This window comes from Sebastes umbrosus, chromosome 12, assembly GCF_015220745.1.
Source record: "Sebastes umbrosus isolate fSebUmb1 chromosome 12, fSebUmb1.pri, whole genome shotgun sequence".
Lineage (NCBI taxonomy): Eukaryota > Metazoa > Chordata > Actinopteri > Perciformes > Sebastidae > Sebastes > Sebastes umbrosus.
Genome location: NC_051280.1, coordinates 17,322,121 through 17,334,296, shown reverse-complemented (window position 1 = coordinate 17,334,296; position 12,176 = coordinate 17,322,121). Strand labels below are relative to the sequence as shown.

Below are 12,176 nucleotides of genomic sequence, written 5' to 3'. Positions count from 1 at the left end.
AGTGCTGGTCTTTATCCCACCACAGTCAGGGGATGCTCAGTCCAACCTAAAGGTCCAACACAGTGGAGCACATTTCATTAATTATTGAAATAGCAACACGTTGGGCTTTTAATGTCTCGGTGCAGCGGGGAGCTGCAGCTACATGTCTTTGAGGATGGTAGATGACTTGTGGGTCTAAGTGGTTTGGGGGGTGGTAGGTGCTGACAAAAGTGAGGTCAGCAGCATCATGTATTAGTTTCAGAGCTTCTCTGTTTCACTTCGGTCCATTCTCATGGGCCTTCAATGTGTGCTGAATAATCTCTATGTGACATGGTGATGTGTTTCCCACGAGTCATGTCAAGAAAGGTAAGCTGACGGTCCTTTAAGAAAAAGTGTCACCACAGAGGACTGACCGGTGCTTTGTGTTGTCATGTTCAGGAGGCGTTCTTTGGAAAGGACCTACTGGACAAAAGCAAACAGAGCAGGCAGCAGGGGGTCGAATCAGGCTTACTGGAAGAAGGGCACAGCCAAGCGGAGAGGAAGCATCCCGCCACCAGCTTCCTGGACCCGTCATCAGACCCTCTGCTCAGCGCCTCAGCAACGTCCCTTCCCACCAGACCAGCAGCACGTACGTAAACACATTACTTTAGTTCTCCAGGACAAGGGATGTTATGATTCACTGATTCAAAGCATTAGACGAAATATTAGATTTGAACAAATAACTGAGACCGGTCAGTCAATGCGGGAATTGGAAAAGCCTGACACATCTTTTATATTTATTTTTGGCATTTCGCATAACTACTTTATGTCTTTTATTCCATGCATTTCTCCCCCCTGTCACCCAATGACAGTATTCACCCCTTTTTTTCACAGGAGTAAATGGGTATGACAAAGGTCCACTGAACAAGCCACATTTCACCCATTCATACAAAACAAAAGTCAAAGTGTCAAAGGTTAATCTCTGGTCATGAGAGTTCACAGTGTACCTTCAGATCCATTCACTTTACTGCTACACTAAAGAATTCCACTTTACAAAAAACAAATAAAGTGAAGTTTCAGTTTCTGTTCTCTCTGCAAGCTCGCTCTGTCTCGCCTGCCCATTCACTTTACGTCTCTTGCTCTCTCGACCTTTCTCTCAATTTTACATGAAATGGCACATGCACCCTTGCGCTGACCTGTATGAAAGGCATTGTGCAATGTTGTACAGCCAGAAAAAAAAGCCACGTGCCTGAAACAGAAAAGTGCCAGTAGCTTGTCAAGGCTGATTCCAAATGGAAAATATATCATACTGTTTTTGCCAACACTCTCAAGCTGTCCAAAGATTGAATTAGAAGTTTTCAATGACTGAAAATTTCAAGTGGAGCACAGCGACCGCCATCAAAGTGTTGGTCAACACTAACATCTAAGCTCAGTCAAAACCTATTACTGAAACCAATGTGTTAATAAACAAGAAAACCATTATACCTAGACTAATTATTGCTTTCCTTGTCGCAACCAGTAGCTAAACTGCAGTAGAAGTAAACTGGGATTGTCTTAATGTTTGAATTACATCCTATTGTAAGGTATTGTGTCACAGTGTGGTACATCAAATCAGTGTCGGGGGAATAAGGATAAGATCCAAAATCTGGTCCCATTTTTGGTCTGGTTCCAAGTTGCTAGGGCGCTTTCACAAGCCAACATTTAGTCCGTTTTAATCAAACTCTCGCGTGGTTTGTTTGGGCGGTTGTGAACACAGTAACCGTACTGTGGTGTGGACCAAAACAACCAGTCCGAGACCACCTCTCGTAAACGGTTTCCAAGTGAACCAAAATTGCAGGCTGACTGCGCAGGCATTTGTTGAGATGGACACAGGTAAAGGACAGGTTAATATGAGTGGGAGAGGGCTGACCTGGACTTCTGCAGAAGTCCGATGTTTGCTTGACATCTGGGCCGAAGAGAACATAATAAAATCCACAAAAATAGTGACATTTATAAAGTAATTTGAGATAAACTGTAGGAGAAGGGATTCATGCGCGCAGTCGATTAGTGCACAAACTTTGACAGCAATATTTCAAAGTCTGCGATTCCCTGCATAGAAGTGGCAGCTCTCGATATGAAAAAGATAAATTTGCTCCTTTGTACCCTTCAGCAAATTATTTTTTTTATTTGCTCTGTATATGGTTTGTGAACGTGATTTTAAGTAGATCTGATGAGTTTGAGAGATACCGACTCGTATCCAGTATTGTGGTTTAAGAATAAAGATAGGTATCATGAGTGGTATTACTAGGCATCAGCACTGATTTTTCAGTTCAGAAAATGATATTTTGCTATTTGAAATTGTGAGAAATGGCAAATAAACATCAGTTTGAAGAAATAAAACACTTCAACCTTGACAACTGTGACATTCAGACAATAAGAAGAAAAGAAAATATTCGTAAGTGAAAAGACTGAAGCATAGAAATGACTGCACCGTGTTTGGGGGAGGAGCATTTTGCAACAACTTCATTAAATGTTTAAGATTGAGAAACAGTGTTCTCCATCTTCAGTATGTTATAGTATGTTGATATCCCGGTATTACAGTTCATATCTTTAGCAGCAATTCTTTGACAGAGACTTTAATTGGTTAAATAATACTGTTGGAAAATTTGGTGTAGTACATTTCTAGTCTTTCAGAGGTCAGTCAATTTAACTATTGTTTACATACTGTTTTCGTCTCTTGTTGACTCAAGACCAAATTCTACATGTGGCATCCAAACAAATGGTTCCAGATCACATTCTCATGTCCGCTCAACATCTCCATCAATTATGATTTGTGACGGTTTGGTTTTCTTTCTTTTTTTGTTCCTTCCTTTTTCCCCCCCATCTACAGAGACATCTGAGGAACCATTAGTTGATCTATCTGATGTTCTGAACAGTGATGCAGACATCTTGGGAATGCTCGGAAAGCCAAGCAGTGACTCTGGTGCGTCTTATATATCTCACAGGCAGTCACAGTGGCAAGAATTCATTAATAATCACCTGGCCGTGGATTTACAAAAATCTTTTCCTCCCGGTTCAGAAATTTCCTCAGACAGCAAGTTTTATTTTGCTTTCATCACTTAATGATTTTTTTTTAACGTCACATTCTTTAACAATACTTTTTGTTCATCTTTGGTTTTATCTTTTGTTTGCATTGTCTGAAGCGTGTTGTGCTTGTTCTGTCTTCACTATTTTTTCACTCATTTTATCTGGTTTTGGGTCCTTGTAGGTCTTGATTTTTGCCCCTTCCAGGTTGACAGCTCGCCTCCTCCTTTTGGTAAGGGTGCTATGGCCTACTAATCCCTTGCTTTAGTGCATTCTTCCTCTCTTACAGTGTTTGTCTCTATTTGAGTGTGCATGTATTTAAGCTGCTTCATATACTTAGCTTTTTCTCCTCAACCATTTCAGATTGTTTTAACACTCATAAACTGCTTAGTGCTTACCTAACCCAGTGCACAGCGTTCACTCAAATGCGTTTGGTGTGTCAGTCTTTGTTCGTGAGCCTCCTAAACCCTTTCACAGTGGTGACATTTTTTAAATAAATACGAACAAATTCATAGCTGCCTGATCCTCAAGATAGCAAAGGAAAAAAACTGACAAGGACATTTTGACATTCAAGAACAAGAAATTTAGAGGAGGCCTTTGGAGAATATCCAGCTCCTAAAGCCTGTGAAGGTTTTATGTTCTCAGTCCTGTGGCTGGATGACAAAAAGCATTGCAGTACATGTCCTCTGTTCTTTGTAACATAAAAAAAACTACTTTGTTCAGCCTAAATGCCTCATGGGCTAATATGATCTTGTTCTAATTCAGATATAGAGTGCTGCAGGAATGAGTCCTACAACCCGGAAATGACCAAGGCTTATTAAAAGAGGCTTGGACAGTGTTGAGCCATGGGGTATGACACATGTGCAGTGTAATTGGAGCTGCGGTCATGCGTTGCTATTGGCTCAGTTTCAGCAAGTGCAGACCAAATTTTACTGCGCATGTGTTGTAGCCCAAAGATATGTCGCGATGATGATGGGTGACATCTCCTCTTTTCACCCTCCTTGGAAATGATTTAGCATTTTTTGCACTTCCGGTTCCCTCGTCTGGAAGTCAATGGGTTTTTTGAATGGGTTTTGGTTAGATGTCTGTGGTTAACACAAGCTTAAGAGATTTTAACGTTTTGTTCCACGACATAAAATACGTCAGTAAACATCCCACTCGTGAATTTTGAAGCTTTTACATGTCTTAAGAACGGCGGTTGCTATCAAGTGGCTAAATGAGACTACTAAACGCCATCACGCCGGATAGTAGTCCGCCTTTAGCCTAGTAGTGGTGACGTGAAGTCATGCGACCGTGGTGTAGTTCGTTTATAGCCTAACGTTAGTTTTTTACTTCTGCCGATTGCATTTACACTTCAAAAATCATAAAAGTGGTGTTCATTTGTGAAGTTTATCTTGCTGAACAAAACGTATAAGTATCGTAAAAGTTTGTTTGCCACAGAGCTTATTTTTTTGCAATAATCCAAAACCCAACAGAAAAAAAATCCTATTGGCTTTTTGTCGAGGGACCCAGGGCAATGCTAACTTCCTGGTTGGCCTACAAAAATACGTCATCACTGCACCACTCTATTGCCAATTAATGGTTGAATCCATCCTTATGTTGGTAGAAAGTTATGTGTTGAAGAAAGTATGGAAGAAATGGAAAGTATCGACAAGAGTAGGAAAACAGTTTTTGCAGTGATAGATAGAAATTCCAGCATAATTTTGATAGAATCTGAAAGCAGTGTAGTAACTTATAGATTGGATCAATAGGCGTTTAGTACAGAACACCAAGGTATTTGATGGGCCAGAGCAATATTTTCCTACACAAACATTCAAGTGTTTTGTACTCGAACTACGTTTACTGAGAATTAGTGTGTAGTATGACCTATCTGTCTCTTCACAGTTCCCACAACACTGCATTTAAACAACACAGGAACCCCCAAGGAGCTGTAATCCTATACTGTTCAGTTTTGATTGCATTCCTCAGGCTGTTAAGACAATAAACATGTTCTTACTTTACGTCTGTATTTATGATCACGTTTCTTTGTTGGGTATTTTGTTGGTTGCTTTGTGTGTTATGTGTGTGTGTGTGTGCGTGCGTGTTATGATTTGTTTTTGTATGTCTGTGTGTGTTTCCACAGCTGGTCTGGACATTGGGCCCCTGGCAGACGGTTCCCCAGTGTCGCTCCACTCTCAGGCTGGCCGAAGGACACCTCGAAACCTCCAAGAGGAACACCTGGACGGCATTCTCAGCCCAGAGCTGGACAAGATGGTCACTGATGGTCAGTACGGGACACCAGACATCCAGACACTTCCAGTTGTTTTACACTTTTATTTTTAAAACTTCAAACAGATGAATACTGATCTAATTCTTTCCTTGTTTCAGAATCAATTCTCAGCAAACTTTACAAAATTCCAGGTTGGTAATTTCATCCTTTTATTTTTTTATTTTTTTTACAAAACTGTAAGGTTGGAATGAATGTGACTGTGAACTCCTGTCATCATAAATACAGGAAGAATGAATTCTGACATTGCAGTTTATTAATTTTACCCATCTTTACTGCTTCCTTAATGTGTATTATATGCACACTTAACATTGTACTGTTGCACTCTGTTACAGAGCTGGAGGGTAAAGATGTGGAGGATCTCTTCACAGCAGTCCTTAGCCCCAGCACAAGCCAACCACCTCTACCACAGGTGCCTCACCCCCACGGTCCCCTCCCTGCCACACCTGGCACTAGTATGCCTCACCCCAATGCAGGTACATCACTAAGCACCTTGTCGTTGTCAGAGGTAGCGTTTGAAGCTGTCGTTTTTGAAAACTCATGCATCTAATTCCCGTCTTAAATCCTGTGTGTAGGGAATCCCATGTTTCCAAGGATGCCAATGATCAATGGTATGATGGGACCAAACCAACGCTTCCCTTCAAATCCAGGAGCAGGACCCTGCATCCCAGAAAACTTCTCCCCCCTTAACCGTATGCCTTTCACTGACAATCCAAGGTAATGTACAGCTTCCTCCCTTTAAACTATTAAAGAGGACCTATTGTGCTAATTTTCAGGTTCATATTTGTAAAAGCTCAGTCTGCTCCGATTGGACAGCTGACCCACTTTGTTGTGATTGTTCAACTGAACCAAACTTTTCAGACTCTACTCCATCTCCGCTCTAACTAGTCGTTAGGCAGGTATTATGCAAATGTGTTACTTGGTGACATCACCATGTTACGGAAAAAAAGACAGTACTTCAAGCAAGGCGTTTCAGGCAGAAGAGTAACTCACTTTGGCGTGGACTCTGGGTTTTGTAACTTTGCAGACATTTTACCTGTACAAAAATATATATATAACACACTAAAGAAAAGGGGGAAAAGCACAATAGGTCCTCTTTAGATATTCCAAAATGTAGTTATCTTTTTTTCTCTGCAAAACCAGAGTGTTATGATTAAAGCTGTATTTCTTTGTTGTTCCAGGGATAGAAAGTTTAATCAGATGCCTAGAGAGGCGGTTGGTCCATGTGCTTACCCTGCCCATGGCCTCGCCCCTTCAACCCCTGGACCTCTGCCTGAGGGGGAGGCTGAAGCCATGTCAAATGCCCAAAGGAGTACACTCAAGTGGGAGAAGGAGGAGACACTTGGAGAGCTAGCCACTGTAGCCCCCGTTCTATATACCAATGTCAATTTCCCCAACCTCAAAGAAGAATACCCAGGTTTGTATATATATTACCATATGTTTCTATTGTCATCATTGCTGTTAATTCTGCTTATTTGTTTGGGTGTGCCCACTGCATTGTCTCAGTCCCACATTACAAAAAAATACCTTGTATGCTCTGTGAGACTGTTGGCATGACAACTCCTCCTCTCATTCTTTCAACAGACTGGTCCACGAGAGTAAAGCAAATTGCAAAACTGTGGAGGAAAGCTAGTTCCCAAGACAGGGCCCCATATGTGGTAAGATCACTCACACTGTTGAATTTGCAGATTTTCTTCAACTATCTCAAAGTCTTAACATTTTGAACCATGCCAGTCATCAAACTGTCACTACTAGTTGCACTGACATATTAGTATGCAGAAGGCAGACTCCTTTATCGCATCTGGCCTCTTGCCTCTTGCCAATGCAATTTGAAATCCGGCCATTCACAGATGAACGAATTAACACAGGAAGGCCTGCTCAGTGTTAGAGCTCACTATGGTCTGAGTAATTAAGTTCACTAGAAGTCATTTTATCTGGCAGAGGCCAGTTTCTAAGACCTGTTCTTGATTAGAAAAGGTACCTTGAATTTGATATTGTAAGGGTATTTTGCCACTCTTACATGGTGGCAGTTCTCTTTCATGGCTTTTTCTTTTGATCTCCCACTGGACATCCCAACTATAGAGACACCTGAATAACAGAAACAGGATGACCTCCATCCTGTGCTGCATTTACAGTTCAAAGACGTCACATTACTAAACTGTGTGGGTAAAACTGGCAATCCAGTAGCAAACCACCCTAGCAGCAGGGATGGAGACCGCTTTCTCTCTGTCACCACCAAGTGTCAACTCTTTGCCAATGAGGAGGGAACCGCCATTCATGTTGCTGGATTACAAACAAGATGGATATGGTCAGAGAGAAAGTAGTTTCCTTGTCTTTGTGCATGTTGTAGCTTTCCAACCTTCACTGTTTTGTGTATTAGTACGGCTGCTACTAATGATTATTTTCGTTGTCGAATATTTTTTCGAATAATCAATTAGTTGTTTGGTCTATAAAATGTCAGAAAATGGTGAAAAATGTCGATCAGTGTTTCTCAAAGCCCAAGATGATGTCCTCAAATGTCTTGTTATATCCACAACTCAAAGATATTCAGTTTACTGTCATAGAGGAGTAAAGAAACCAGAAAATATTCACATTTAAGAAGCTGGAATCAGAGAATTTTTACTTTTTTCCTTTAAAAATGTACTCAAACCTATTGGTGCTGATGCTGGTCGGTCCTCGACCCATACATGTGGAAGGTTGTAAAATTGAAATGTTATAGCTCTTATCCATCGCGCTGTTTGAGCATGAAATCCGCTGTGAGGTAGTTGGAATCGTGAGAGGGAAGCTGGACGTCATCTTTTGATATGAAATTGCCTGCCAATACCAAAGCTTGCATATATAATTGTGAGATATTGAAGCAAATGCTATGAAAGAATTTAATGTTACATACACACCAGTTTTGTTGTCGTAGTATGAGTGACTTTTCTCCAGTATCACACTTGTTTCAGATAATAAGGGTTGCTTAAGGTTAACCCCATTTTTTCTGCAGTCTTTTTGTGTTTATGAAGTATTTGTGTCTGATGTGTTTTTTGCGATTGTGATTGATTTGCTGTTTAGCAAAAGGCAAGAGATAACCGAGCAGCCCTGCGCATCAACAAAGTCCAGATGTCGAATGAGACGGTGAAGAGGCACCATCCACAGCAACAGCCCCCTGAGGTGTTTGATCCCAACATACCACTAGACACAGAACTGCTGTTTAAAGACCCTTTGAAACCAAAAGAGTCAGAGCATGAACAAGAGTGGAAGTTTAGACAGGTAAGAGTGTATGCAATGAAGTCAGGGAATGCAGCGGCAGGTCCACTTTATATTAAGACAGCTAAGAAGTGGTGGTTTAGTAAAGCTCCCTAAACAACTGCACTATCCTCCACATTAACCCTGATGACATTGGTGGTTAGTAGGTCCAGTTCATTTTTGGCATGAGACTGATAATTTTCTGCATCCTTTTTTTGATGTCTAATCCCCCTTTTCATTGTGCCTTTCCAACAGCAAATGAGGCAGAAGAGCAAACAGCAAGCCAAAATTGAAGCCACTCAGAAATTGGAGCAAGTTAAGAATGAGCAACTCCAGCAACAACAGCAGCAGTCCAACAGCCAGTCAGATGGAGACGGCAACAACAGTGGAAACCAGAGCCCGGCCTCCCAGCCCAGCAATGGCAGCATGTCCCCCATACCGCAGCTTAACTCTAAAGACGGCTTTGCCAGGCCGCAGCTACCAGGGACGCCCACTTCAGGTCCTCCGGAGGACGTGTTCTTACGACCACCTCCTCCCCCTCCATCTGGCTCTTCCTCCCAACCTCAGTCCCCACAGGTATTCTCACCGGGTTCCTCTGGTTCCAGACCCTCTTCTCCATGGGACCCATATGCCAAGATGGTTGGGACACCAAGACCGCCAACTCTCGGGCCAAATGCATGTCGCAGATTGCAGATAGAATCTGGTAAATCCCCCACAAATATGATGGAGCAGCAGGACAGAGGGAGGCCCTCTCCTGCTCATGAATCTTTTGGCTCGCCAACATCTATGAGCAGTGACCCTTACGCCAAACCTCCTGACACCCCAAGGCCAGCTGGAGAAATGGACCCTTTCCTGAAGCCCATGGGTCCCCCCAGGGTCAGTCAGGCTGCTCAGGGAAGGCCCCCAATGGGTTCTCCAGGCAGAGACCCATACTCAAGGCCCATGATAAGAAATGAGGCCTATCAGCGCATGGCCCAGAACAGGATGATCTTGTCTGACCCTTACTCGAGGCCTTTACTAACACCAATCCCTGGAAGTAATGAGTCTGGCTCGGTTCCTCTGTTCAAAACACCTATGCCCCCTCCTCAGGCTCAGGATCCCTTCAACCGCCCAGGTCTACATCCTATTGACAGGTTCTCCCAGAATCAGCAGAACGACCCCTATGCTCAGCCTCCGCATACCCCAAGACCATCTGGGAATGACAACTTCACCAGTCCTCCTAGATTGGGCCAGCAGCATCACCCTCAGGCACACTCATTTGCTCAGCCAGGACCAATGACTCAAATGTCTAGAAATCCTTATGCTCATGCACCTTCCACTCCAAGACCTGACCACTTCACATATGACCCGTTTGCCCAGCCCTCTGGTCCCAACAAGCCAAACGTGGACCCTTTCTCTCAGTCTATAGGCAACCAACGGTCCATCAATGAACCCGGTGCTCAACCTCGCCCATTTTTTGAGACCTATGCCCGACCTCCCGGCACCCCACGTCCACATGACAACTATGGTCAGCCTTCAAACATCCCTAACCCATCCTCAGACCCTTACTCACAGGCTCCTTCTACTCCTCGCCCCAGTGGGATGAACCAGTTCCCTCATCAGTCGCACCCTGGACAGAGGATGTCACCTTCCCACTCAATGGACCCTTATGCTCAGCCACCAGGTACTCCACGGCCCTCTGTGGGAGAGAGGTTTTCTAAGTCACCGGGCAGCCAGAGGGGGCTAATAGAGTCATTTACTAGTACATCAGGGCCATCAAGGTCAGGGGGTATTGACATGTTTTCCCAGCCTGGGACCCCCAGACCAATGCTTAATGACCCTTATGCCCAGCCTCCAGGGACCCCACGGCCTGGTCCTGATGTGCTCAGCAGACAAGGGCCAAGGCCAGGACTAATGGGGAGCCAGGATCCTTTCTCCCCACCTCAAGGAAGACTTCATGAGCCCTTCCCTCATCCAGGCTCACAAACACCAAAACACCCTGGTGTTTCAGAAGATGGATTTACTCAGTCACCCTCCAGAAGACCCAGTCAGACACCTGCCCACGACCCATATGAGCAAGCCCCCATGACCCCTCGTCCACAGTTAATAGAGAAAATGGAAATGAAAGATCAGTCATGTTTGGGTAACAATGGAACCGTCCCTCAAGACCCAGGCCAACTGTCCAACAACCCACAAATGCCTGGTGCATCCTCTGACGCTCAGGGTGTTGCTCTCGCTGAGAGTGAGGAAAGACTCAGACAGGTACATGAATACCTCATCACATCACTCATACATTACTATTGGAATTTTATTTTTGCCCTGTTTAATTCATTTTAGTTTGTTTACATTTCTTAAATGTACAATTGATAACATTGATAACATTCAGCCACTAGATGTCCCATTCTCCCTCCCCCGTTCCATTGCATTTACTTCACAACAAGTCGTTGCCAGGCACTTACCGTAAATCTCATTTATCCGTTTTTTCCACACTTACTGATGACACAGAGATATCACGTGATACCAACATCGTTATACTGAAATGTGTTAAAGAAATGGGAACCAAACGTCAGATATCTTCCACAGAGATAAACAAAACATTAATTTTGGACCTGCCAAAATTTTTAAAATGATTAATTCACAATCATAATAATGTTTTTTCAGGAAAAGCCATACTTTTATTCAGCACCTTTCTAAAAGCACTATAAGATAAGATAAGATAAGATAATATATTCCTTTATTAGTCCCACAGTGGGGAAATAACACAGTAAAAAAAGAGCAAAACAAAGTATATACATTATTGACAATAAGCAGACTATTAATAAAATTGCACATGGAAAAATTATATTGCACAGTGAGAATGAAATTCCACCTGAAAGTATTGCACACTATGGATGTATTATCATTATTTTTTTAATCTTTTACCACATAAAAATGTTATCAATAACATCTTTAACAATGTTTATAAAGTACTTTTTGTTCTTTAACAACCTGGGTCATATTTTTAAGTTTGGCCATCATTGCGATCAGTTTTTATAACGTTTTACTTACAAAGTCAGTTATTGAGATCATTAGAGACATTTCTTGTCCAACACGACAAGAACCACAAGCAGTCAGATAACCACCTTTAGCTGCATTATTTAAACCATTTATTTGGAGGCGAAACTTTAAGTGAGCACACCTGAAACCTGAAGTGTTGTAATCCCTCATTCCTTAAAAGAACTGTGTGAGTGTACAGCTGTCAATGGTAGGTCAAAATTGGACCAGGAACTCAGGACAATTAGATAGATTTGGTAATAATTTTACATTTGCCTTCATTTTCTTTTCCAAATAAATGTAGTTAAACTGGGTGTTCGTTTATACAACCTGTCTGAATATCTGACCATGACTGTTGCTTGGTTTGAACCTTCACATAACACACTTGTCCAAATATTCACCACAAAACAAATAAACAAACAAACAGTAATGAATAAAATGTTTTATATCAAATGGGAATCATGGCCAACTTACAAAATGAGGTTTGTTCTGTCTACGCAGATGGAGAGCTTGTTTCCACACAGCCAATCAAATCTTTGCATAAAGCAGTAACGTCACCATTCTGTTATAGGCAGCAGCCTGCTAACAACACAATAGCCACAGACTTTGAACAACAACTACGTTAGTTTTCCTGCTAAAGTCTCCT

General features: G+C 42.4%; 1 protein-coding gene across 7 annotated transcripts in view; it reads left to right on the top strand.

Annotated features, from left to right (window-relative positions):
• Positions 1-12,176, top strand: part of kmt2cb (lysine (K)-specific methyltransferase 2Cb) — a 78,417-nt gene that overhangs the window by 47,696 nt on the left and 18,545 nt on the right. For 4 of the 7 annotated variants that reach the window (XM_037788119.1, XM_037788122.1, XM_037788118.1 and 1 more), the window contains 11 exons: positions 418-607; positions 2,828-2,920; positions 3,206-3,253; positions 5,144-5,284; positions 5,389-5,421; positions 5,623-5,763; positions 5,863-6,004; positions 6,469-6,704; positions 6,872-6,945; positions 8,345-8,542; positions 8,774-10,759. In XM_037788119.1, the coding sequence (XP_037644047.1) occupies positions 418-607; positions 2,828-2,920; positions 3,206-3,253; positions 5,144-5,284; positions 5,389-5,421; positions 5,623-5,763; positions 5,863-6,004; positions 6,469-6,704; positions 6,872-6,945; positions 8,345-8,542; positions 8,774-10,759 (3,282 nt within the window). The remainder of the gene's footprint in view (positions 1-417; positions 608-2,827; positions 2,921-3,205; positions 3,254-5,143; positions 5,285-5,388; positions 5,422-5,622; positions 5,764-5,862; positions 6,005-6,468; positions 6,705-6,871; positions 6,946-8,344; positions 8,543-8,773; positions 10,760-12,176) is intronic. The other 3 variants (XM_037788121.1, XM_037788120.1, XM_037788123.1) reach the window with 3 other exon arrangements.